At 55.2% G+C, this 27,797-nt stretch overlaps 1 protein-coding gene across 4 annotated transcripts in view; it reads right to left on the bottom strand.

Moving 5' to 3' along the window:
- The window catches only part of LOC100088737 (sodium/hydrogen exchanger 2-like), a 33,018-nt gene extending 9,172 nt beyond the window's left edge, over positions 1-23,846 (bottom strand). For 2 of the 4 annotated variants that reach the window (XM_029068031.1, XM_029068032.1), the window contains exons 1-6: positions 20,660-20,868; positions 16,956-17,419; positions 14,225-14,475; positions 7,184-7,407; positions 4,257-4,474; positions 3,139-3,335 (exon numbers count right to left, since the gene is read on the bottom strand). In XM_029068031.1, coding sequence (XP_028923864.1) covers positions 3,139-3,335; positions 4,257-4,474; positions 7,184-7,407; positions 14,225-14,475; positions 16,956-17,419; positions 20,660-20,709 — 1,404 coding nt within the window. In that variant the 5' untranslated portion in view covers positions 20,710-20,868. Of the gene's footprint in view, positions 1-3,138; positions 3,336-4,256; positions 4,475-7,183; positions 7,408-14,224; positions 14,476-16,955; positions 17,420-20,659; positions 20,869-23,599 lie in introns of those variants that run through there. The other 2 variants (XM_029068033.1, XM_029068034.1) reach the window with 2 other exon arrangements.
- Between the last annotated feature and the right edge of the window lie 3,951 nt (positions 23,847-27,797).

Raw genomic sequence — 27,797 nt, 5'->3', positions numbered from 1 at the left:
TTCAGGGAACTATCCATCAGCTCCGGACGAGGGAACGGGCGAGCAGGCCAGCCGCCGGTTCTTGATAAACCAAAGCCCACCGCAGGGCCTAACCTAGGGATTTGCTCTCCTCTCGCCTGCCCTGCCTTTTTGCTGATTGTTGACCTTTATTTAGCTTCTCATGAGTGCCTAGGGGTTAGTGGTCAGGACAGGGGGGTGAGCAGTAGAAAATCATCGGGATTGAGGCAGGGGAGGCACAGTGAGGAGGAGTGGTTGGGGGAGCAGCGTGGGTCAGTGGAAAGAACACAGGCTTGGGAGTCAGAGGTGGTGGGTTCTAATCCCAGCTCCGCCACTTGTCAGCTGCGTGACCTTGGGCAAGTCACTTCTCTGTGCCTCAGTGACCTCATCCTTAAAATGGAGATGAAGACCGGGAGCCTCAAGTGGGACAACCTGATGACCCCGGATCTCCCCCAGCGCTTAGAACGGTGTTCTGCACCTAGTAAGCGCTTAACACATAGCAACATTATTATATATATTTTTTTCTCTCTCTCTCTGGTGTCCCGGGCTCCCCCAGCCGGGGAAAGGATGCCCTCCGAGGGGCTGCCAGCTGAGCCCCCCGCCGTCCAGGTCCCTGGGTGGGGGAAGATCCAGCCTGGCGCCAGAGGGAAGCGGCCGGGGCCTCTCGATGGCCGCCAGGGGGCGCTAGCACCCCACGAGAGAAACCTTGGCCGCCAACTCCAGTCATTCATTCAATACTATTTATTGAGCGCTCACTGTAATAACGTTGCTATTTGTTAAGCGCTTACTGTGTGCGGAGCACAGACAACAATAATGATAACGTTGGTATTTGTTAAGCGCTCACTATGTGCAGAGCGCCGTTCTAAGCGCTGGGGGAGATAGAGCGGGATCGGATCCGTCCCTCATGAGGCTCACAGTCTTCATCCCCATTTGACGGATGAGGGAACTGAGGCACAGACAACAATAATGATAATGTTGGTATTTGTTAAGCGCTCACTATGTGCAGAGCACCGTTCTAAGCGCTGGGGGAGAGACAGCGTGATCGGATCGTCCCTCATGAGGCTCACAGTTTTCATCCCCATTTGACAGATGAGGCAACTGAGGCACAGACAACAATAATGATAATGTTGGTATTTGTTAAGCGCTCACTATGTGCAGAGCACCGTTCTAAGCGCTGGGGGAGAGACAACGTGATCGGATTGTCCCTCATGAGGCTCACAGTTTTCATCCCCATTTGACAGATGAGGGAACTGAGGCACAGAGAAGTGAACTGACTTGCCCACCGTCACACAGCTGACAAGTGGCGGAGCCGGGATTAGAACCCTTGACCTCAGACTCCCAAGCGCATGCTCTTTCCACTGAGCCACGCTGCTTCTCTACTATGTGCAAAGTACTCCATCACCCCCTGCCGTGGCGTGGGCGAGGAGGAGGAGGAGGCTTGGGGGGACACCCCCACCCACCCCCACCCCGGGTGTCCTCCCCTTCCCGAGGGGAAGGGAGATGGAGTGGGAGAAAATTTGGCAGTGGGTACATTCCCTGATGCCAGCCTGTAGGGGACATCATCATTCATTCATTCCATCGTATTTATTGAGCGCTTACCATGTGCAGAGCACTGGACTAAGCGCTTGGAATGGACAATTCGGCAACAGATAGGGACCGTCCCTGCCCAGTGACGGGCTCACAATCTAATCATCGTGACCTCAGGTACAACAGTTTAGTGGAAAGAGCCCAGGCTTGGGAGTCAGAGGTCGTGGGTTCTAATGCCGACTCCACCACTTGTCTGCTGTGTGACCTTGGGCAAGTCACTTCACTTCTCTGGGCCTCAGTTACCTCATCTGTAAAAATGGGGATTAAAAAATGTGAGCCCCACGTGGGACAATCTGATTACCCTGTCTTCATTCATTCAATAGTATTTATTGAGCACTTACTATGTGCACAGCACTGTACTAAGCGCTTGGAAAGTGCAATTCGGCAACAGATAGAGACAATCCCTGCCCAATGACAGGCTCATAGTCTAATTGTCTACCTCAACGTTTAGAACAGTGCTCTGCATATTAACAAATACCATAATTATTATTATTATTATCACCTCCACGTGTCTGCCCCTTCCCCCTCGACTACCCCTTCCCCCCACCCCAGCGGGTGGACATCACCCCGTAACTGTCACCCCAAGTCCACAATCCCCCGTGTCTTTGAGTCTTCGTGTCCACGACCCCTGGGACCATCACCTCATACCTCACATTTTTACACATATTATTATTATGTATATATTGTTTACCCGATTTATTACCCTATTTATTTTGTTCATGAGGTGTACATCCCCTTGATTCTATTTATCTTGATGATGTTGTTTGTGTTTTGTTCTGTTTTGCTCTGCTGTCTTTCTCCCCCATTTAGACTGAGCCCGTCACTGGGCAGGGATTGTCTCTATCTGTTACCGAATTGTCCATTCCAAGCGCTTAGTACAGTGCTCTGCACATAGTAAGCGCTCAATGAATACCATTGAATGAATGAATACTCAGCACCTGCTGTGTCCATGGCCCCCCGAATCCTTGACCCCGCTACGTCCGCAATCCCCAAGTGTCCCCGACCCCATGTGTCCGTAGTCCCCGTGTCTGCGACCACTCGTGTCCACACCCCCCGGGACTGTCACCCCATATCCACTACCCCCGGGGTCCACGTCCCTTATATAGGGAAGCAGCGTGGCCTAATAGATAGATCCCGGTCTGGTAGTCAGAAGGTCATGGGTTCTAATTCCGGCTCTGACACGTCTGTGCTGTGTGACCTTGGGCAAGTCACTTAATTTCTCTGGGCCTCAATTCCCTCTTCTGTAAAATGGGGGCTAAGAGTGTGAGCCCTATGTGGGACAGTGACTGTGTGCAACCTGATCATCTTTTATCTACCCCATTGCTTAAAACAGAGCCTGGCACATAGTAAATGCTTACAATATACCATAATCATTATTATTATTATTATTTTCCACGATCCGAGTCCATGATCCCTTCACGTCCGAGTCCCCCATGTCCATGATCCCTGGGGTCTGCGACACCCCATGCGGTGAGCGGCCCCGGGACCGTGACCCTCCGTGACCCCCAAGGCTGTGCCCCCCCAGCACACAGACACACACACACACACACATACCTGCACAAAGACAGTGAAGAGAATCACCACTGTGGTGGCTGCGATGAAGAGCTTCTTGTGGCGGAAATTTGGGAGCAGGAAGACGAGGGAGAAGCAGATGGCCCCCCGCAGCCCCCCGTAGGCGATGATGAACTGGTCCTTTGGGGTCACCGTGTTCACGTGGAACTTGTTGACGAAGAACGTCAGCACCAGGACTCCTGGATTCACGGGCCGCACCGCCCGGGGCAAGGGAGAGAGAGCAGAGAAGGGGTGGGGGCGAGGAGGTGAGGGTCCGGGGAGGGCCAGGAAGAGGGGCAGCTCGGGGCTGGTTCGGCAGGAGGGAGCAGCGAGTCGGAACCACCGTGGGCTCTGCTAGAAACGTCAGCCGCTCCTTTCCCGCTCTCCCCACCTGCTGACCTCCTCCTAGGACCCTGTGCTAACCAAAATTCCCGTCACGGCTTCTGGGGAGACACGGTGGGGAGGGAAGTGGGAGCCAGGGGAGTCAGTCCCTGGAGCTGATGAGTGAGCCTTGCCCTCTTCCACCATCTCTATTGGGTTTCTGCCAGGAAACCTCTATCAGTTCATTAGCATTGTCCAGAGGACCAGTCCCTGCGTCCATAAGACACAGGGTACCAGTGAATCGTAAGCCCCTATGGTCAGCTCCGTGTGCAATGCTAATGAACTGATACAGTGTTTCTTCTCCAGAGACACAATGTGGCTATACTGTGACATATTCCTGGGTAGCCGAATCGTATGATGGAGAGTTCCTGGACTGTCACACCACCATGCCCCCTCCTCTTCCATTTTGTTCTACCCAAACGGTAAGATGGACACTCAGACCAGACCAGAGCTGACCCACACACCCCACGCTCCCCTCTCCCCGCAATTCTGAGTGACCTCTCCAAAGCCTCTGAACCTCCCGGTACCAAGTGTTCTCCCGTCCCTCTTTGACCTTTCCCCTTACCTCTTCCCACTCCACCCAGTCCCAAGCATTCCCTCTGCCCCTTTCCGGTTCCCTGGGTACCAAGCTCTCTCCTGGTCCCTCCCCATTCCCCCTAGGTCCCATAAGCTTTCCCGCCCTCTCCCCCCTACCCCCCAATACCAAGTTCTCTCCTGCCCCTTCGCCGGTCACCCAGTACCGAGCGCTCTCCAGATAAGGCAGAAGAGGACAGTGAATCCGATGTACGGCCAGCTCCACTCGTGATTGTCCCCGACCGTGGAGACGCCGAGGAAGATGAAGATGAGGGTCTCGCTCACGCTGCTCCACATCTTCAGGAAGTACTTGACTGTGGTGTGGGACTTCTGGGAGATGTTGGCTTCCACGTAGCTCTTCATGCTCGTGGCGCAGGCGATGATCCTGGCGGGGACAGGGCAGGGGCCGTGGGGAAGAGCCAAGGGTGTAGTCAAGGGAAGAGTCGAGGGCAGGCCTCAGATCAGGGATGAGACACTCGCGTCCAGTGTTCACAGAGACAACCCGAACACCTTGGACTGTTTCCTTTGAATGCTTTCATGCCCCTGATCACCTTCCTGACTCACGGCAGCCCGGTGGGGGTGGACAGGGAGAGAGACGGGGAGCAATTTCATTTCACAGCTGTGCAAACTGAGGCTCAGAGAAGTGAAGTGGCTTGTCCGAGGTCGCTCAGCAGGCCGGGACAGTGTTGAGACTAGAACTGGGTGTCCGGCCCCCCGCCCCCACCCTCTCTCGGCTAGGCCGCGCCTCGTGGGGCTGAGAATGCCGGCGGGGAGCCTGCCCCCGTCTCCTCACGCTGCCTCCACAGCCTGTCTTCTGTCTCCCCACACGGGTTGGTGCTGACACAGTCTAATCAGTAGCTGGCGGGAACTCTCCGAGATCCTTCTCGAGAGCCAGGAGGTTATTTGGGTTAATCTGAGGGCCCGGGCCTTGATCGGGGAAGCGGAGAAGTGACGGGGGCCGGGGGAGAGGTCCGGAGCAGAGAAAACAATCCGGGGAGGTTGGAAGGCTCTAGACTGTAAGGTCCCTGTGGGCAAATCAATCAGTGGTATCTATTGAGCGCTTACTGCACGCGGAGCACTGTACACTGTATCACGGAGTTGGTAGACACATTTCCTGCCCACCATGAGTTTACAGTCTAGAGGAAGGATCTCACTGTGCCTCCATCTGTCACCTTGCCTCCATCTCGCCTGTCTTGCCGACTACCCCTGGCCCACATCCTGCCTCTGGCCTGGAACACGCTCCCTCTTCTAATCTGACAGACAACGACTTTCCCCTTATTGAAGGCACATCACCTCCAAGAGGCCTCCCCATTCATTCATTCCTTCAATAGTATTTATTGAGCGCTTACTATGTGCAGAGCACTGTACTAATCGCTTGGAATGTACAATTCGGCAACAGATAGACACCACCCCTGCCCAGACGAAGCCCCACTTTTCCTCATCTCCCACTCCCTTCTGCATAGCCCGGACTCGCTCCCTTTGCTCTTCCCCCTGCTCCCAGCCCCATGTCCGTATCTGTAATTTTATTTATTTGTATTGATGCCTGTCTCCCCACCTCTGGACGGTGAGCTCTCTGTGGACAAGGACTGTTGTATTTTAGTTTCCCAAGCTCTTAGTACAATGCTCTGCACACAGTAAGTGCTTAATAAATGCGATTGAATGAATGAATAGAAAGAGCTGGGTCAGACCTAGGTTCTAATATTGGTTCCGCCACTAACCTACTGTGGGACCTTAGACAAGTCACTCAGTTTTTCTGCGCTTCTGTTTCCTCGTCTGTAAAATGGGGATTCAAAACCTGTCCTCCCTCCCTTATAGACTGTGAGCCCCATGTGGGACAGGGACTGCGTCCCACCTGATTATGTTGTAAGCGTGCTTGGCACATAGTAAGTGCTGAATAGATACCACAATCGCTATCATTACTAGGGGAGCTAGGGGAAGATAGGGCCATGGTGGGGGTCCTCTCTTCTTCGTCCCCCTCCCCATCGCTCTGGGCTGAGTCCCCTCTGCAGCAACGACGGGATGGGCCACCTTCCTGAGGCAAATATCCTCCGCCGGCCCCCGCCACCTCCATCCACTGTGCCTGACTTCTTGCTTAGAGGGTAAGCTCCCTGATGACAGGAAACGTTAATTCTGCTGGACTTTCCCGAGCACTGAGTTGTCCTTCACATTCAAAGACACCACTGACGGTGAAGTTCGCCTCTGGGTGTGTGTGGCCGGAAACTGTTGTCCCTTGCTATATTGTCAGGTTATGGCCTGGTGCTTTTCCTCTTTTGCCTCCTTGCCTCTTTTTCCATGCAAAGGTTTTGCTCAAAGTGAGTAATGATAATAGTAATAATAATAGTGATGATGATGGTAATTTATTAAGCGCTTACTATGTGTCAAGCACTGTTCTAATGCTGGTCGGCCCTCTGCAACTGTGAGCTCACTGTGGGCAGGGAATGTGTCAGCACATAGTAAGAGCTCAATAAATAGGATTAATAATAATTAATAATAACTGACTCCCACTGCTCAGCCGGGATGCAGCGCTGCCTGAGGTTTGGTTTTAGTACAGTGTCTGGAACATAGTACGCACTTAACAAATACCATTATTATTATTATTTATTATTATTTTACCACGACCTTAAAGCGTTTCCTCATTCTTATCGGTTTCCCGATTTCAGCCGTTCACCCAGCTGCTATTTGTGAGCCCCGCGTGGAACAGGGACTGTGCCTTGCCTGATTATCTTGAATCTTCCCCAGTGCTTGGCGCACAATAAGAGCTTAACAAATACCACAGATGATTATCATCATTTTCATTATTATTGTTATAGTTGTTGCTGTTATTATTATCCTGCTGTTGCTCATTCTCCTTAAGCATCCCATCCAGCATAGCTACGTTGAGGTGAGCAGGGTTCCATTTCTGGGAAAGTGACTTTGTTCCGGAATTTTATTGTGTGTGAGAGCAGTGCGGTGCCCACAGTAGGCAATCGCTAGACGTGCTTGATAATGGATCGATGGATTGGATTAAGTGCTCTCTGCTGCCTCTCTCACCACCGAACAACCAATACATCAACGGCCCCGGCTCTGCCCCCCTCCCCCCGCCATCCCCACGTACCCCTCCCCGCGGCTGGCAAAGCACGGGCGCAGGCCAAGGGCGGACCGACCCTGGGAAGGATCGCAGGGCGGGAGGCGACGGCCGCCGTGAGAACGATCCCTCCTGCAAGAGCAGTCCTGCGGTACTGAGAGCACTGCTGCAGTCCTGGGGGCACCGATGCCGTACTGAGTGCGCTCAGGCAGCACTGGACAGGACCCAGAAGTGGAGCTGATAGTGACGCCCGCCTGTGATGGGGAAAGAACCCGCCCTTCTCCATGGGTAGGAGAGCTCGCGTGCGGCCCCGGGGTTCAGACCCACGGCCCACCTCCACAGCCCGGCTCCACGGGTCCCCCCTACGGTCCAGCTCCACGGCCCAGCCCCACGGTCCATCTGGGTGACCCGCCGCCCCCACGGCGCGGCCCCAGGGTTCGGCCCCAGAGCCGGATCCACAGTCGCCCACCCCCATAGTCCGGCTCCACGGCCCGGCCCCCCGGTCCGGCTCCACGGCCCACCCCAACACTGCAGCTCCGGGATTCACCCCCACGGCCCGGCTCCGAGGCCCAGCCCCACGGTCCAGCTCCACGGTCCAGCCCCACAGTCCAGCTCATAGAGCTATGGCTTTCTGGGGTCCAATCCCTTAGCGCCACATGGGACAGAGAAACAGTATGGCCTAATAATAATGATGGCATTTGTTAAGCGCTTACTATGTGCAAAGCACTGTTCTAAGTGCTGGGGGATGGAGCATGGGCCTGGAGTCAGAAGGACCTGAGCTCTAATCCCAGCTTCCCCAGGTGGCCTTGGGCAAGTCAGTTCACTTCTCTGGGCCTCATTGATCTCATCGGTAAAATGGAGATTGAGGCTGTGAGCCGCAGGCGGGACAGGGACTGTGTCCAACCTGACAATCTGGTATCTACCCCAGTCCTCAGTATAGTGCCTGGCACATAGTAAGCGCTTAAACGAATACCATAAAAGTTTTTTTTAAAAAAAAGCCTGGATCCAAACTGATTATCTTGTATCTACACCAGAGCTTAGTACACTGCTCGACACATAGTAAGCACTTAACGAGTACCGTTAAAAAAAAAAGCTCAGGAGGTCAGTCAGCCCTGCATGGCTGCTGCTCTGGCCCCGGTGGGAATGCGGGGGGATGGGGACTTGGCCGGCTGCCCGGCTGCCCTTTAAGCTTCATTAGGCGATGAGGTCATTCGCCTGGAAGTCTGGTAGCCACTGGACGCCTCTCCCCCAGCACCAGGACCGTCCCCCCCAGTCTGACCCCCGGAACATCGATAGCGTTTCGGCAGAAGGGTCACGATGTTCACTGCGGCCACTGGCCGCCTTTTGTGATGAAGGGTAATAATGATAATAATGTTGGCATTTGTTAAGCGCTTACTATGCGCAGAACACTGTTCTAAGCGCTGGGGTAGACACGGGGGAATCGGGTTGTCCCACGTGGGGCTCACAGTCTTAATCCCCATTTTACAGATGAGGTAACTGAGGCACAGAGAAGTTAAGGGACCCGCCCACAGTCACACAGCTGACAAGTGGCAGAGCCGGGATTGGAACCCATGACCTCTGACTCCAAAGCCCGTGCTCTTTCCCCGGAGCCATGCTGCTTCTCATGTCTTCCGTTGCCAGGAAGGGCAGCAGCAGTTTGTGGCCCGTCTGGACCCCTACGTGGTGCAAGGCAAACTGCCGAGACACCAGCAGGAGAGGAGTACAAGGAATTCCATCCACTGGAGAGCTGGGGACCCGGAAACTCCGGCAGGTCTAGAGAGGCTGGGTCGCTGGGGGAGAGTCAGGGATGGAAGCAGAATCGCGTAGTGGAAAGAGCCGGGGCCTGGGAGTCAAAAGGTCATGGGTTCTAATCCCGGCTCTGCCACTTGTCAGCTGTGTGGCTGTGGGCAAGTCACTTAACTCCTCTGTGCCTCAGTTCCCTCATCTGTAAAACGGGGATGAGGATTGTGAGCCCCTCGTGGGACAACCTGATTACCCTGTATCTACCCCAGCACTTAGAACAGTGCTCAGCACATAGTAAGCACTTAATAAATACCAACATTATTATTTTTACCTTGGGCAAGTCACTTCGCTTCTCTGGGTCTCAGATACCTCATCTGTAAAATGGGGATTGAGACTGTGAGTCCCACGTGGGACAGGGACGGTGACCAACCCGATCTGCTTGTACCCACCCCAGAGCTCAGTACAGTGCCTGGCACATAGTAAGCGCTGAACAAATACCACAGTTATTATTATTATTATTATACTGTTGGATGCCCTGTGCCTGATCTCTGGAGGAGAGTCAGAGATAGAGAGGGCAGAGTTAGGGATACTGGGCGGTCCATGTTGGCTCACTGAGGGAGAGACACGGGCGTTGGATAGGCCATACTGGGTCACTGGGGGAGAGTCAGGGGTGTTGAAGGGTCCATGCTGGGTCACTGGGCGAGAGTCAGGGGTGGAGAGGGGAGAGACAAGGGTGTGGGATGGCCTGTGCCGGGTCACTGGGGGACAGTCAGAGACGGAGAGGGGAGAGTCAAGGGTGTGGGGTGGTCCATGCTGGGTCACTGGGGGCAGAGTTGGGGTGGGGGGGTCAGATGGTCCGTGCCGAGTCAGTGAGAATCCGGGATTTTGGAAGGTCTATCCTCAGCCATAATAATAATAATAATGTTGGTATTTGTTAAGCGCTTACTATGTGTTGGTATTTGTTAAGCGCTTACTATGTGCCGAGCACTGTTCTAAGCGCTGGGGTAGACATAGGGGAATCAGGTTGTCCCAAGTGGGGCTCACAGTCTTCATCCCCATTTTACAGATGAGGGAACTGAGGCACAGAGAAGTTAAGTGACTTGCCCACAGTCACACAGCCGACAAGTGGCAGAGCTGGGATTCGAACTCATGAGCCCTGACTCCAAAGCCGAGCACTGTTCTAAGCGCTGGGGGAGATACAGGGTAATCAGGTTGTCCCACGTGAGGCTCACAGTCTTCATCCCCATTTTACAGATGAGGGAACTGAGGCACCGAGAAGTCAAGCGACTTGCCCTAAGTCACACAGCTGACAGGTGGCGGAGCTGGGATTCGAACCCACGATCTCTGACTCCTAAGCCCGGGCTCTTTCCACTGAGGCTCGCTGCTTCTGCCATGACGGCAGATGTCCAGCAGGACATTCAGTCCACAGGTCCCGGAGCCCCCGTCAGAGGCAGAGTCCCGGGGGGATGAGCCGTGGGGCTGAGCCACGGAGCAGCTTTGCTCCTGGGCTGATGTCGATGTTTCTTTGGCCAGAATGGAATGCCTTTTTCAATGAAGATTCTGCCTTATAAAGGCAGCGTTCCAAATACTTGGCCAGTGCTATTCCTGTTCGCGGGGCCCCGGGCCGCGGCCATTGGACCGGCTTGGTATGTCTCTCGTGGCCCAGAGCCAGGGGCACATTCTCACCGCTAGCGAGGCCAGGAATGCGGAGCGCCCTGCGACCGCTTCTGCCCCAGCCGAGTCTGGGCGCCTGGAGAAACGGCACAGCCGACACCGTGCTTGAGTGACGCCGGCCTGGATCGGCCCCACCGGCCCTCCGGCCCACCGTTCTGTCTCCCCGACTCCAGTAGACTCCCCCAGTGACCCAGCATGGACCACCCCACACCCTTGACTCTCCCCTCTCTGTCTCTGACTGTCCCCCGGTGACCCGGCACCGGCCATCCCACACCCTTATCTCTCCCCTCTCCACCCCTGACTCTCCCCCGGTGACCCAGCATGGCCTATCCAACACCCGTGACTCTCCCTCAATGAGCCAGCATGGACCGTCCGGTATCCCTTACTCTTCCCTCTCCGTCTCTGACTCTCGTCCAGAGATCAGGCACAGGGCATCCGACATCTCTGACTCCCTCTCTGACTCTTCCAGAGACCCAATCAAGACCATCCAACACTGCTGACTCTCTCCCTCCATCCCTCTCTCATCAGTGACCATCACAGACCATCCAACACCCCTGACTATCCCTCTCCATCCTAGACTTTCCCCCAAAACCCCAGCATGGACCACCTGACCTTCCCCTAGTGACCCAAGCACAGAGCATCCGACACACCTAACTCTCCCTTCTCCATCCCTTCCTCTCCGAGAGACCCAGAATGGACCATCTAACACCCCTGACCTTCCCCCAGTGACCCAAACTCAGAGCATCCAACACTCCTAACCCTCCCTTCTCCATCCTTGACTCTCCCCAGTGACCCAGTATAGACCACTTAACACCACTGACTCTCCCCTCTCTATTTCTGATTCTCCTCCAGTGACCCAGCATAGCCCATCTAACACCCCTGACTCTCCACAGTCTGTCCGTGACTCTCCCCTAGTGACCCAACGGGAACCATCCATCCAACACCCCTGACTCCATCCTTGATTCTCCCGCTGAGTTCTCTTCACCTCACCAGATCAGGTTTTTCAAACAATTCAGGTATCTGCAGCGACCCTCTTCCCAAACACCCACTCACATCTTCACCCCTGTGGCATCCCAGATCTCAGCCCAGAAGCAAGCTGACTCTCCTCACTACCCTGGGGTGGGGGGCTAACCCTTTCCCAGCACCCCCACGCCCACCCCCCACAATTAGACTGTGCATTAATGGGAGCAGGTGCTGCCCAGGCTAGAGACCGCAGCCCTAAGCAGCCTGCTCTGTCTGCCAGGTTCCCAATTCCCCGAGTGCACTGGGCAGAACGCGCTGTTGTTTCTGTAAATGGCTGTCGTCGCCCGTGGGCACCGTAGCGTTGCCAACCCAGCCTGCTTTCAAAACTTTCAGGTCATTGCACCGTTCAGCTTAGCTCCCAGGCACTGCCTGTCTGGCCTAGAGGAGAGACAGGGTATAGAGCTGGGAGTCCAGAGACCCGGGTTCTACTCCCTAATCTGCCCCGGGCCTGCTGGGTGACTTGGGCAAGTCACTGAACCTCTCTGGACCTGCACTTCTTCATCTGTACAAGGGCATATATCTGCGCTCTCCCTCCGCCTTAGGCATGAGCCCCGAGAGGTATTTAAGTACTTATTATGGGCCGGGTTCAGTACTAAACCCTGGAGGAGGTACAAGATAATCAGGTTGGAGATAGTCCTTGTCCCACACGGAGCTCACCCTCTGAGTAGGAAGGAAAACAAGTATTGAATTCTCATTTTATAGATGAGGAAACTGAGGCCCAGAGACGATAAGTGACTTGCCCAAAGTCACATGGCAGGCAAGCTGACTGTAAGCTCCTCGTGGACTGGGATTGTGTTTACCAATTCTGCTTTATTGTACTTTCCCGAGCACTTAGTACAGTGCATTGCATGCTGTAAACAATAAATATCGATTGCTTAAGTGGAAGAGCTGGGACTACAATCAGGTCCTCTAACACCCAGGCCTGTGCTCTTTCCACTAGACCATGCTGCATCTCTTCTCCTCATAGAACTGAGCACTCATAATTGCATAATATTGCACTCATAATAATAATAATAATAATAACGTAGGTATTTGTTAAGCACTTACTATGTGCCAAGCACCGTCCTAAGCACTGGGGTAGATACAAGGGAATTAGGTTGTCCCACGTGGGGTTCACAATCTATATCCCCATTTTACAGATGAGGTAACTGAGGCACAGAGAAGTTAAGTGACTTGCCCAAGGTCACAGATCTTGACAAATGGCAGAGCCGGAATTAGAACCCAAGACCTCTGACTCCCAAGCCCGGGCTATTTCCATTGAGCCACGCTGCTTCTCAAGTATAGCCTAGTGGAAAGAGCATGGATCTGGGAGTTGGAGGACCTGGGTTCTAATCCCAGATCGACCGATTGCTTGCTTGGGCAAGTCACTTTTCTTCTCTGGGCCTCAGTTTCCTCATCTGTAAAATGGAGATTAAATCCTCCCCTCTCCAATTTAGGGGGTGAGCCCCATGTGGGGCGGGGACTATGTCCAACCTGATACACTTGTATCTACTTGTATCTACACTCGACACTCGTGCCCTAGACAGGAAGCTCACTGTGGGCAGGGAATACGTCTGTTATATTTTTCTTTGTACTCTCCCAAGCGCTTGGTTCAGTGCTCTGCACACAAGAAGTGCTCAGTAAATACAACTGACACATAATGAGTGCTCAATAGCAGACACAAAAAAATTGCAACCGTTTCAATACCTCTGCTGCATAGGGGAACACCAGTAAGAATTCCTGGGGTGTAGGTGGTACCGGGAGGGATCCCCTCGTGCTGGGGTTGGATGCTATTGGGGAATTGGGGATCACTGACCCAGGGCAGCACAGTGGAGGAGTGGGAGAAGTGGTCGTGCTACCCCAGAGGAGAGAGACCCTGTCTAACCTATAGTAATAATAATAATAATAATAGTATAGGAAGCAGCTTGGCCAAGTGGATAGAGCACGGGCCTGGGAGTCAGAGGGTCATGGGCTCTAATCCCAGCTCTGCCATTTAAAACAGTTCTTGACACATAGTAAGCGCTTAACAAATACCATCATTATTATTGTCTGCTGTGTGACCTTGGACAAGTCACTTAACTTCTCTGTGCCTCGGTTCCCTCAGCTGTAAAATGGGGATTAAGACTGGGAGCCTATGTGGGGCAGGGACCGTGTCCAATCCGATTATCTTGTATCTACCCCAGCACTTAGAACAGTGCCTGGCACATAGTAAGTGCTTAACAAATACCATCATTATTTGTTAATTGTTTACTGTGTGCCAAGCTTTGTACTAAGTACTGGGACAGGTACAAGCTAATCAGGTGGGATACAGGTAGGATCCAGTCATCCCCGTTTTACAGTTGAGGGAACTCAGAGAAATGAAGTGACTTGCCCAAGGTCACATAGCAGACAAGTGGCAGAGCCGGGATTAGAACCCGGGTCATTCTGACTCCCAAGTTCGCGCTCTATCCACTAGGCCATGCTTCTCTTTCCCTGCTCTAACAGGGCTCTGCGTGCAGTAAACGTTTAATAAATGCCATTACTAAGTGTGCCGTGTGTGGAATTGAACGCACCGAATCCCACAGTGTGAAGTTTCCTGCTTCGCCGCTTCACGACCCCAGGCCCGGCCTGCGACCCCAGCCCCGGGAAGGGAGGCAGGCACGCGACACTCACGCCACGATCCCGGAGAGATGGAACATCTCGGCGGTGAGGTAGGAGAGGTAGCTGTACAGGAAGACGAAGAGCGGCTCGATGACCCGGATGGGCTCCGTGAAGCGCGTGGTGAAGGCGGCCGTCACCCCGAACAGCAGGCCCACCAGAACCCCGCCGATTCCCACCAGGAGGAACTGGCCGGCCCCGGCCACCACGTCCCCCACGTGGATGGACGGCCTCTCGCTGAAGGACTTGAAGAGCTTGTACAGCACCTGGGGGGCCGGACGGGCGGGGGTGGGAAAGCAGAGGGAGTGGGAGAAGTAGAAGGAAGTGGGATGTTGGGTGGGGGGAAGAAGAGGGAGAGAAGAGAAAGTGGTGTGGAGGGGGAGATGGAAGAGGAGGATTAAAGATGGAGGAAAAGGGAAATGTCAGGGAGGAGCGGGAGATGAAGGGCCCTACTCTAGACTGTAAGCTCATTGTGGGCAGGGAATGTGTCTGTTATAGTGTTATCCTCTACTCTCCCAATCGCATAGTACAGTACTCTGTACGCGGTAAGCGCCCAATAAATATGAACGACTGACTGACTGATCCCTCAAATGCCTAAGTCCAGACGCCGATGGTCGAGACAGAGGTCAAGGTTGGCCCGGGACAGGGGCTCTGGAAAAGGTCACCAAGAGGCTGGGGGCCCAGGGTTCAGCTGGGCCTGCGTGTGGCTACTCCTCTGGGCTCCAGAAACATGGACGTAGACAGTAAGCGCTCAATAAATACTGAATGAATGAATGAATGAATGGCCCACCTCTACACCCAGCCCATGAAAGGAGCAAGCTGAATGGGGGCTGCACTGGGGCCAGGCTGGGACCCTGAACCTCTATCTGGGGGGTGCCAGCCCTTGGGGCCTGCGTGGATCCGGCGGGCTAAGGGGGAGGGTGCTGGGGTGGTGCCTGGGGGTTCAGGTGAGTATCTGGGGTCGTGAGGAACTGAGTTCAGTTCCTCAGTGACTGAGCCGGCATTCATCTGGCCTCCCTGCAGAACTGGAGTAAGGTACCTCTTACCCTGTCCGTTCCTGAGACACCCTCTCTCTCCCCACTAACTCAGAGCCCAGGTGTCCACTCCTCCAGAAAGCCTTCCTGGATTTGCCCCAATGCATCTCCCACCTGCCAGCCCAGCCTGGGAGCCTGCCCTCCTTCTCCTCCTCTCCTTTTCCTTCTCCCCCTCCTTTTCCTCCTCCTCCTCCTTCTCCTCCTTCTCCTCGCTTTGATTCTTATCACTCTTCCACCTACTTAAACTGTGAGCCTCATGCGGAACCGGGGCTGTGTCCAATCTGTTTAACTTTCATCTGTCCCAGAGTTTAGAATAATAACGACTGTGGAACTTGTCAAGCACTTACTAAATAAATTGTGGTATTTGTTAAGCGCTTACTATGTGCAAAGCACTGTTCTAAGCGCTGGGTGATACAAGGCGATCAGGTTGTCCCACTTGGGGCTCACAGTTTTGATCCCCATTTGACAGGTGAGGCAACTGAGGCACAGAGAAGTTAAGTGACTTGCCCAAGGTCACACAGCTGACTAGTGGCGGAGCCGGGATATACGGCAGGTACTGTTCTAAGCACTGGGGTAGATACAAGTTAATCAAGTCAGACACAGTCCCCGTCCCCCCTGGGGCTCACACTCTTATCCCCATTATTCTGATGAGGTAACTGAGGCACAGAGAAGAGCAGTGACTTGCCCAAGGTCACACAGCAGACACACGGCAGAGCCGGAATTCGAACCCAGATCCTTCTGACTCCCAAGCCTGTGCTCTATCCGCTAAGCCTCATTGCCTATCATTAATTATTATTAGAATAATGTTTGCACATAGTATGGGCTTAATAAATACAATAATAATAATAATAATGTCTCTCCCTAATAATTAAGGTACTCATTAAGTGCTTATTATGTGCCAGGTAATAATAATAATAATAATGTTGGCATTTGTTAAGCGCTTACTAGGTGCCGAGCACTGTTCTAAGTGCTGGGGTAGATACAGGGTCATCAGGGAGTCCCACATGAGGCTCACAGTTAATCCCCATTTTACAGATGAGGTCACTGAGGCCCAGAGAAGTGACTTGCCCACAGTCAAACAGCTGACAAGTGCCAGAGCCGGGGTTCGAACCCATGACCTCTGCCTTCCAAGCCCGGGCTCTTTCCACCGAGCCACGGTACTGTTCTAAGCTCTGGAGTACATACAAGTTAATCAGCTTGGACACAGACCTTGACCCCCATGGGACTCACACTCTTAATCTCCATTTTACCGACGAGGTAACTGAAGCCCAGAGAAGTGAACTGACTTGCCCAAGGTCACACAGGAGACAAGAGACTGAACACGTGACAGAACCGGGATTGGAATCCAGGTCCTTCTGACTCCCAGGCCCGTGCTCTATCCACTAAGCCACGCTGCTTCATGTAGAAGTGGGTGTCCACCCCACCCTCCTTTGGGCCGGGACAGGACGGAGGGCAGGATCAGGGCCTTCCTGTGGGCATGATAGTAATAATAATAATAATGATCTGGCGGGGCGGGGGTCCTCCCCTTAGGTGGGACGGGGGTCCCCAAGGACAGATCGAGGTATCCCATCCCCAAGGGTGGGGCTGGAAGCTCCCTAAGGGTGGAAGCGGGGTTCTCTGAGGGTAGGCCCGGGGGAGCCTCCGAGGACCGGAGTGGCGGGGTGGCCCTCGGGGTGGTCCTCCCGCGGGGCCCCCGTGACCCCCGGCCTGACCACGGTGACGGCGTCGTTGAGCAGGGACTCCCCGAACACGAGGACGTGCAGCTTCTCGTTGACGTGGATCTCCTCGAAGACGGACAGGACGGCCACGGGGTCCACGGCGGCGATCAGGCTGCCGAACCACAGGTTGTGGAGCAGCGGGACGTCGCGCAGGCCGAAGGCGGGCACGCGGCAGACGGCGTGCAGGGACAGGCCCACGCCCAGCGCGTTCCACAAGGTGCCGGCCACCGCGTACAGCAGGATGGCCCCCAGGTTCTCGAAGAACGGCCGGCTGGGCAGGAAGTAGCCCGCGTCCAGCACGATGGGCGGCAGGAGGTAGAGGAAGAAGATGTCGCTGTCCATGACCGGGGGTGACTTGTCGTTCAGCGCGAAGATGATGCCCCCGGTCACCAGCCCCACCGCGATCAGCAGGCAGCTCTCGGGCACCACGGCGGGCAGCCGGCTGGAGAGGTGGAACCCTGAGAGAGAGGGGAGAGCGGCCCCCGTCACCCCTGCGCCCCACACCCCTACACCCCCACCTCCCGCACCCCGAGACCTTGGGCACCATAGCCGTCAGCCGGCAGGACAGGTAGAGCCCCAGCTGGAGAGAGACCAGCTCCCCATAATAATAATAATATTGTGGTATTTGTTAAGTGCTTACTATGTGCCAAGCACTGTTCTAAGCATTGGGGTAGATACAAGGTACCTAGATTGGGGTATCTCCTTAGGCCCCCTGTTCCTCCCCCTCCCCCATCTCTCACCCCTAATGATCTGGCCACCTATTTCCTCACGAAAATCAACACGATCAGGTCTGAGCTCCCCAAAGTCACCCCTCCGCCTCTCCCCTCCCCCCCAACGACCCCCTCCCCTACTTTCCCATCCTTCCCTGCAGTATCCTCAGAGGAGATCTCCTCCCTCCTCGCAAGTGCCACCCCCTCCACCTGCGCCTCGGACCCCATTCCCTCTCACCTTCTTAAAACCGTCGCCCCTGCCCTCCTCCCTTCCTTAACTTCTATTTTTAACCACTCGATCTCCAAGGGCTCCTTCCCCTCTGCCTTCAAACACGCCCACGTCTCCCCCATCCTAAAAAAACCCGCTCTTGACCCCACTTCCCCCTCCAGTTATCGTCCTATCTCCCTACTACCCTTCCTTTCCAAAATCTTAGAACGAGTCGTCTACAGTCGATGCCTAGAATTCCTTAACTCCCATTCTCTCCTAGATCCCCTCCGATCTGGCTTCCGTCCCCTCCACTCTACCGAGACTGCTCTCTCTAAGGTCACCCGTGACCTCCTTCTTGCCAAATCCAACGGCTCCTACTCCATTCTGATCCTCCTTGACCTCTCTGCTGCCTTTGACACCGTCGACCATCCCCTCCTCCTCCATACCTTATCTCACCTCGGCTTCACGGACTCTGTCCTCTCCCGGTTCTCCTCTTACCTCTCTGGCCGATCATTCTCGGTCTCCTACGCTGGAGCCTCCTCCCCCTCCCATCCTTTAACTGATGGAGTTCCTCAAGGGTCAGTTCTTGGCCCTCTTCTGTTCTCCATTTACACTCACTCCCTCGGTGAACTCATCCGCTCTCACGGCTTTGACTACCATCTCTACGCAGATGACACGCAGATCTCCATCTCCGCCCCGTCCTCTCCCCCTCCCTTCGGGCTCGCATCTCCTCCCGCCTCCGGGACGTCTCCACCTGGATGTCGGCCCGCCACCTAAAACTCAACATGAGCGAGACTGAGCTCCTCATCTTCCCTCCCGAACCCGGTCCTCTTCCAGACTTCCCTATCACCGTGGATGGATGGCACGACCGTCCTTCCCGTCTCTCGGGCCCGCGATCTCGGTGTCATCCTCGACTCGTCTCTCTCGTTCACCCCACACAATCCTATCCGTTACCGAGACCTGCCGGTTTCACCTCTACGATATCGCCAAGATCCGCCCTTTCCTCTCCACCCAGACGGCTACCTTACTATTACGGGCTCTCGTTATATCCCGGCTAGACTACTGTGTCGGCCTTCTCTCTGACCTCCCTTCCTCCTCTCTCGCCCCGCTCCGGTCTATTCTTCACTCCGCTGCCCGGCTCATCTTCCTGCAGAAACGATCTGGGCCTGTCACTCCCCTTCTTAAACAACTCCAGTGGTTGCCTATCGACCTCCGCTCCAAACAAAAACTCCTCACTCTAGGCTTCGAGGCTCTCCATCACCTTGCCCCTTCCTACCTCTCCTCCCTTCTCTCTTTCTACCGCCCACCCCGCACGCTCCGCTCCTCCACCGCCCACCTCCTCACCGTCCCTCGGTCTCACCTATCCCGCCATCGACCCCCGGGTCACGTCCTCCCGCGGTCCCGGAACGCCCTCCCTCCTCACCTCCGCCAAACTGATTCTCTTCCCCTCTTCGAAACCCTACTTCAAACTCACCTCCTCCAAGAGGCCTTCCCAGACTGAGCTCCTCTTCCCCCTCTACTCCCTCTGCCATCCCCCCTTTACCTCTCCGCAGCTAAAGCCTCATTTTCCCCTTTTCCCTCTGCTCCTCCACCTCTCCCTTCCCATCCCCACAGCACCGTACTCGTCCGCTCGACTGTATATATTTTCGTTACCCTATTTATTTTGTTAATGAATTGTACATCGCCTTGATTCTATTTAGTTGCCATCGGTTTTTACGAGATGTTCTTCCCCTTGACGCTGTTTAGTGCCATTGTTCTCGTCTGTCCGTCTCCCCCGATTAGACTGTAAGCCCGTCAAATGGCAGGGACTGTCTCTATCTGTTGCCGACTTGTTCATCCCAAGCGCTTAGTACAGTGCTCTGCACATAGTAAGCGCTCAATAAATACTATTGAATGAATACAAGGTAGGCAGATAATCATAATAATTATGGTATTTGTTAAGCGCTTACTATGTGCCAAGCGCTGTTCTAAGTGTTGGGTTAGATAGTAGGTAATTAAGTTGTCCCAGTTGGGGCTCACAGTCTTCATCCCCATTTGACAGATGAGGGAACTGAGCTCAGCCCACAGAAGTGAAGTGGTTTGCCAGTGGCGGAGCTGGGATTAGAACCCACATCCTCTGACTCCCAAGCCCGGGCTCTTTCCACTAAGCCCCGCTGCACAGTCCCTGTCCCGCCTGGCTCAGTGGAAAGAGCCCAGGCTTGGGAGTCAGAGGTCATGGGTTCTAATCCCGGCTCCGCCGCTTGTCAGCTGTGTGACTTTGGGCAAATCACTTCACTTCTCTGTGCCTCAGTTGCCTCATCTGTAAAAGGGGGATGAAAACTGTGAGCCCCACGTGGGACGACCTGATCACCTTGTATCCCCCCAGCTCTTAGAACAGTGCTTTGCATATAGAAAGCACTTAACAAATACCACCATTATTATTATTATTATTATTAATAATCTGTATTTTACAGTTTAGGTGAGGAACAGAGTAGTGAAGTGACTTGCCCAAGGTCACACAGCAGAGACCTGGCTGAGCAGGGATTAGAGCTCACCTCCTCTGACTCCTAGGCTTCATCCCTGCAACCCACACCGCTGTGCCCCTGCCGCCCACACCCCCGGGCCTCGGGCACCATGGCGGGCAGTAGAGTGGACAGATGGAGCCCTGCAGGGGCAGTGAGGACAGAGTAACCCCCTCCGTCACCCTGCATCCCCACCTGCCACCCCCCACCCCTTCACCCCTGGACCTGGTTGGTGGTCAGTGCCCTGGGGCCGGGGTGACCCACAGGAATAGTTGCTACCCTTTGCCACGGCCATGAGCAGTCAGAGCCACTGATGCTTCTCGTGTCATGTGCTGGAACTCGGTGTCGTGCCAGGACCGTACCAGAACTGTGCCAGGGTCGTGCCGAGGCCATGCCAGAATGGTATCAGGGCCATGCCAGAATAATAATAACAAGAAGAATGGTATTTGTTAAGTCCTTACTATGTGCCAAACACTATTCTAAGCCCTGGGATAGTTACAAGGTTATCAAGTTGTCCCACGTGGGCTCACAGTCTTAATCCCCATTTGACAGATGAGGGAACTGAGGCTCAGAGAAGAGGCTCGCCCAGGTCACACAGCAGACCAGTGGCAGAGCCGGGATTAGAACCCATGTCCTCTGACTCTCAAGCCCGTGCTTCTTCCACGGAGCCACCCTGCTTCTATGAACCATGCCAGGGCTGTGCCGGAACTGTACCAGGGCCGAGGGGGACAGAGGGGGGATCCTGGAGCGGAGAATCCGTCCTCACACCCCCTCTGGCTCTGTGTGTGTTCGTGTGGGTGTGTGACTGTGTGTCTGTGAGCGTGTGTGGGTCTGACCCCCTCTCTCTCCTGATTTCTGCAGCTGGCTTTTAATAATAATAATGTTGGTATTTGTTAAGCGCTTACTATGTGCAGAGCACCGTTCTAAGAGCTGGGGGAGATACAGGTTGATCGGGTTGTCCCACGTGAGGCTCACAGTTAATCCCCATTTTACAGATGAGGTAGTGTTGGGATTTGTTAAGCGCTTGCTATGTGCAGAGCACCGTTCTAAGCGCTGGGGGAGATACAGGGTCATCGGGTTGTCCCACGTGAGGCTCACAGTTAATCCCCATTTTACAGATGAGGTCACTGAGGCCCAGAGAAGTGAAGTGACTCGCCCACAGTCCCACAGCTGACAAGCGGCAGAGCCGGGAGTCGAACCCATGACCTCTGACTCCGAAGCCCAGGCTCTTTCCACTGAGCCAGGTAACTGAGGAATGGAGAAGAGAAGTGACTTGCCCAGGGTCGCACAGCGGATAAGATCTCGGGGCCAGAAAGCGGACAGGCCTCAGGGCCAGCTGGGCGGAACACTAGGCCCCGCTCCCGCGGACCGGCCCCAGCCGCAGCCCCAGCTCCATCTCCTCTAGACTCTAAGCTCCCAAGCGCTTAGTACAGTGCTCTGCACACAGTAAGCTCTCAGTAAATACCATCGATTGATCCTTGGTCCTCTGCTCAGTCCCCAAATCACCGAGAGCTACTGACTAGATACCGTGGAGCAAGGAGCCCCAGAGGTATGGACAGATACCTGCTACAGGTGGAAGCCTGCGTGTGTGTGGCTGTGTGAACAGAATGATCGTTAGAGAAGCAGTGTGGCCTAGTGGATAGAGCACGTGCCTGGGAGTCAGAAGGTCATGGGTTCTAATCACGGCCTGGGCAAGTCGCTTAACTTCGGTGGGCCTCAGTTACCTCATCTGTAAAATGGGGATTAAGACTGTGAGCCCCACGTGGGACAACCTGATTATCTCGTATCTATCCCAGTGCTTAGAACAGTGCTTGGGACGTAGTAAATGCTTAACAAATGCCACCTTTATCATTATTATTATTATTATCGATAATGGGTCTACAGTATGGCTCTACGTGGGCCTTCTGCGCATGTGGGTAGAGCAGGGCACCACAGCAGAAGAGACCCGGGTAGCTTCGAGCCCGAGCTTGGCCACCTGCCTGCCGTGTGACCTCGAGCAAGTCACTCAACCTCTCCGTACCTCGGTTTCCTCACCTGTAAAATGGGATTAGTAATAGGTGCCTTTCGACCCACCCCGCGGGTTTGCTGTGAGGGTGAGAGCAAGAGCAGAAAGGTGAGAGAGCACTTCGGGAAGAAAAGGGCTCTACAAAACCCCAGTTTGACCCTATTCACCCCGCCCTCCCCCACCAAAGTCCAGCTGGAGGTCGGGGTTGCAGGGAATGGAGAAGGGGAGGGTGTCTCTGGGCCCGTGGTGTCGGCGGCCCCTTTTGTCCTGACCTCCCTCGGATGGTCCCTGCTACTCCTTCTTCCGGGGCTCCTGAACCGCGGCAGAGAGGGGATCCCTGACCCCGAGACCCTGATCCGTCCCGCGTCTGCCTCTGCCCCAACCCCCGCCCACTGCCCTGGACACTGTCCAGGCCCCAGCTCTGCCCTGACAATTGCCCCCTGCCCTGACCGATGACCAGCCTCTGCCCCTCTGCCTACAGCCTCTGCCCCCGTCCGGCCCCTGCCCCTCTCCGACACTTGCCCCCTTCCCTGGCCACCGGTCAGTCCCTGCTTCTGCCCCCACCCCCGCCCTGGCCACTCTCAGCCTCTCCCTCCGCCCCAACACTTGCCCCAAGCGAGATCCTGCCCCGCCCCCGCTCCCTGCCCCGGCCACTGTCCAGTCCCCGTCCCTCCCCGGACTCTTGCCCCCTTCCCTGGCCACTGCCCAGCCCCTACCCCTGACCCGTCGGGTCTCTGCCCCTCCCCGGACACCTGCCCCCTGCCCCGACCGATGTCCAGCCTCTGCCCCTCTGCCTACAGCCTCTGCCCCTGTCCGGCCCCTGCCCCTCCCCGCCACTCGCCCCCTTCCCTGGCCAGCGGTCAGTCCCTGTTCTGCCTCCACCCTGCCCCGCCAGCCTCTCCCTCTGCCCGGAGATCCTGCCCAGCCCCCGCTTCCTAGCCCGGTCACTGTCCAGCCCCTGCCGCTGCCCCTGTCCAGTCCCTGCCCCTCCCCGGACTCTTGCCCCCTTCCCTGGCCACCGGTCAGTCCAAGCTTCTGCCTCCACCCTGGCCTGGCCCCCGCGCAGCCCCTGCCTCCTCCCTGCCCCTTGCCCCAGCCGATGTTCGTGGTCGGGCCCGGTGGTGCTGCCCCTGGTCCGGCCCTCCCTCCGGCCCTCCCTCCCGGCCCGGCCCGGCCCGGCCCGGCCCGGCCCGGCCCGGCGGGGAAGCACTCGCCGATCTTGGCCAGCGAGGCGAGGACGATCCAGAGGGCGATCTCGAAGGGCAGGCGCACGTGTTGGTAGTCCACCCAGGAGAGCGGCCGCCCCGGCCCGGACACGTTCGGCCCGACGCCCCAAGACGGCCGGCCGACCTCGGCCGCCGGTCCCGACCCGGACCCCAGGCCCCAGACCACCTCCGCCATCCCTCTTCTCCCTCTTTCTCTCTCCCTCTCTGTGTCCGACCGTCTGCCTGGGGGTCTCTCTCTGTGTCTCCCTCTCTCTCTCTATCTCTCTCTCTGTTTTTCCTCTCTCTCCCTCTGTCTGTCTCTCTCTGTCTCTTTTTCTCTCTCCCTCCCTCTCTCTGTCTCTTTTTTCTGTTTCTCTCTTTTTCTTTTTCTGTCTCTCCCTCCCCCCTTTCTATCCTTCTCTTTTTCTGCCTCCCTCCCTCTCTCTCGGTGTGTATGTGTGTGTCTCTGTCTCTCTTCCTCCCTTTCTCTCTGTCTCTTTTTTGTTGCTCCCTTTCTCTTTTTCTGTCTCTCCCTTCCCCTTTCTCTGTATCTTTCTTTTTTTCTGCCTCCCTCCCTCTGTGTGTGTGTGTCTGTCTGTCTCTCTCCTTCCCTCTCTCTCTGTCTCTTTTTTCTGTTTCTCTCTTTCTCTTTTTCTGTCTCTCCCTCCCCCCCTCTCTGTATCTCTCTTTTCCTCTCTCTTTTTCTGCCTCCCTCCCTCTCTCTGTGTCTATCTGTGTCTCTGTCTCTCTCTCTTCTTCTGCCTCTCTCTCTCCTCCCTGTCTCTGTATTTCTCTCTGTTTCTGCCTCCCTCTCGCTCTCTGTGTATATATGTTTGTCTCTGTCTCTCTTTTCTCTCTCCCTCCCTCTCTCTGTCTCTCTCTCTCTCTCTTTTTTCTGTTTCTCTCTCTCTCTTTTTCTGTCTCTTCCTCCCCCCTTCTCTGTATCTCTCTCTGTTCCTCTCTCTTTTTCTGCCTCCTTCCCTCTCTCTCTGTATGTGTGTGTGTCTCTGCCTCTTTTCTTCTGTCTCTCCCTCCCTCCCTCTGTCTCTTTTTTTATTTCTCTCTTTCTCTTTTTCTGTCTCTCCCTCCCCCCTTTCTCTGTTTCTCTCTGTTCCTCTCTCTTTTTCTGCCTCCCTCCCTCTCTCTGTGTCTCTGTCTCTCTCTCTTCTGTCTCTCTCCCTCTGTCTCTGTGTTTTTCTTTCTCTCTTTTTCTGTCTCTCTCTCTGTATATGTGTGGGTGTCTCCCTCTCTTCTTCTGTCTCTCTCTCCCTCCCTTTCTCCTCTCTCCCTCCCTCTCTCTGTCTCTCTGTTTCTCTGTCTCTGCCCAGCCCCTGCTCCCTGCCTGGGATTTCTGGGGCTGACCAGGGGGGCGGAGGGCCCGGGACCTGCATAGACCCCTCCCTCTATGCAGATCATTCCCCTGCCCGGTCACCCATCTCTGGTAGCAGGGATGGAGCGGGAATCCTCCTGGAAATTTTTAACCCTACCCGCCCTGTCGAAGAGGATCCCAGGAGCACTGAACAGGGAGGACTGAAGAGCAAGGGCTAGACAGGTGGCCCTGCCCAGACAGGCGGGTCATTCACACCCGCCGAGGAGGCCCCAGTGGTGGCCTTGGCCAGCAGAGAGGTCCAGGCCTCCTTTTAATAGTAATAATAATAACGGTACTTGTTGAGCACTTACTATGTGCCAAGCACTCTTCTGAGTGCTGGGGTAGATATAAGGTAATCGGGTCGGACACAGTCCCTGCCCCACATGGGGACTCACACTCTTAATCCCCCATTTTACAACTGCAGTAATTGAGGCCCAGAGAAGTTAAGTGACTCGACCAGATCACACCACAGACATGTAGTGGAGCCAGGATTAGAACCCGTAACCCTCTAACCATCAGGCCTGTGCTCTATCCACTACGCCAGGCTGCTTCTCTAAAATAAAGCTCCCGTTCCCCAGGCCCGGCTCCCCTCACCCCGACCCCTGACTGCCCCTCCTGAGCCTTGCTCCCCCAGTCCTGTGGGAACAAGGGCCCCCTGCCCCTCCTCCAGCCCCACAGGAACCAACCCTCCACCTATCCCTTCCCCCCTCTACCTATCCCTTCCCCCAGCATCATCTCAGAGAAGCAGCGTGGCTCAGTGGAAAGAGCCCGGGCTTGGGAGTCAGAGGTCATGGATTCGAATCCCGGTTCCGCCACTTGACAGCTGTGTGACTGTGGGCAAGTCACTTCACTCCTCTGTGCCTCAGTGACCTCATCCGTAAAATGGGGATTAACTGTGAGCCTCACGTGGGACAACCTGATTCCCCTGTATCTACCCCAGCGCTTAGAACGGTGCTTCGCACATAGTAAGCGCTTAACAGATGCCAACATTATTATTGTTATTATTATCCAGACCCACAGCCAGCACCCCTCCACCCCACCAGTGGCCAGGGCGGCCGAGGACCCGGCCTGAGCCCCAGCTGTCCTGGGGGCTGACCCCAGCTTCCCAGCCCAGACACTGCCGCGTCCTCAGCCCCCGGAGGGACTGGGGAACAGAAACATTGACCGGCACGGCTGGCAGTGGTCGGCCCGGCCGGGGGCTCACGGAAAGCAGGGCCAGGGGACGTTATCAATATTATCAAGTACTGTCGATTCGTTCCCGATTCATAGCGACTCTAGGGATCTATCTTCTCCGGAACATCCTGTCCTCTGCCACAATCCATAACCTTTCTAACGGTTCTTCTGTCGTGCTGTTATGGTCTCTATCCATCGAGCTGCCGGCCTACCTCTTCCACATTTTCCCTGGATTTTCCAGCATTATCGTTTTCTCCAGAGAATTAGTCTTCCTGATTATGTGTCCAAAATATGCAAATCTAAATCGAGTCATTCGGCCTTCCAAAGATCACTTTGGCTTAATTTGCTCCTGGCCAGGTGTTCCCAGGGATGGAGCCGCAGAGTCAGGGGTGTCAGATGGTCCGTGTTGGGACGCTGAGGGAGAGTCAGGGTTGGAGGGGGGAGAGTCGGGGTTGAAGATGGAGAGCCAGGGGTTGGATGATCCATGCTGGGTCACTGGGGAAGAGTCAAGGATGGAGAGGGGAGAGTCAGAGGTGTGGGATGGTCAGTGGTGGGTCGCTGGTCAGGGATGGAGAGAAGAATCAGGGGTGTCGGATGGTCCTTAACCACGAGGAGGTGTTGATAAGTCCCATCACCCTCACTGCTGGAACCTGGGGGATCCTCCCTCCTCACCCCCACCCATGCACACCCGCACCCAGACACAAACATACAAATCTCCGCCCTGGTTCCTGCCAGACATGCAAACCTGCTGCCGTGGTCCGGTGCAGGAGTGCCAGTGTGAGTCTGGTGTGGGGGCCGTCCGCGCTGGGGTGGAGTGGGGGTGTTTGCTCACCTTCTCCACTCCCCAAAATGGGGGGCCTTGGGGTCATCTTTCTAATTCCTGCCAATTCTTCTTTCCCTACATTTTCCAGAACTGGTCCTTCCTCTCCACCCAGACTGCCACCATCTGGTCTATGCTCACCTCATTTACTCCATCAGCCTCCTCTCTGGTCGCCCTGCCTCCAGCCTCTCCCCTTTTTTTTTTAATGGTATCTGTAAAGCACGTATTATGTGCCAAGCACTGCACTAAGCACTGGGGTGAATACAGTCTAATCAGGTTGGACACAGTCCACGTCCCAGGTGGGGCTCACAGTCTTAATCCCCATTTTACAGATGAGGAAACTGAGGCGCAGAGAAGTAAAGTGACTCACCCAAGGTCACAGAGCAGGCAAGTTGAGGAGTTAGGATTAGAACCCGGGTCTTTCTGTCTCTCCGGCCCATGCTCTATCTTCTAGGCCACGCTGCCTCGCATAAGCCCACGCTCCATACTGCTGCTGCACACACCCTCACCTCCTTGAAACGTGGCCCAGCTCATACCTGTCCACTCCTCAAAACACCCTACCGGCCGCTCAAGTCCATCCACCTCCAACAGAAACTCCTGACCTTCAGGTTTGAGGCCGTCCACCCGCTCTCCCATCTTACCTCTGTTCTCTCTTCACTCACTCCTCCCCAGCCTGCTTCCTTCACTAAAAATAATAATGACGGTATTTGTTAAGCGCTTACTATGTGCTAAGCACTCCCCGCCCCCTCACTGACCGTGGCTCACCACTCCCCCACCTCTGCCATCTCGCTCATTCTCCTCCCCAGCCTGGAAATCTTTCCCGTCTCGCCTCTCCGCAAATAGCA

Source organism: Ornithorhynchus anatinus, chromosome 6 (genome assembly GCF_004115215.2).
Source record: "Ornithorhynchus anatinus isolate Pmale09 chromosome 6, mOrnAna1.pri.v4, whole genome shotgun sequence".
Taxonomy (NCBI): domain Eukaryota; kingdom Metazoa; phylum Chordata; class Mammalia; order Monotremata; family Ornithorhynchidae; genus Ornithorhynchus; species Ornithorhynchus anatinus.
Note: the sequence above shows the minus strand (reverse complement) of the source record. Positions and strands in the feature narration are given on the sequence as shown.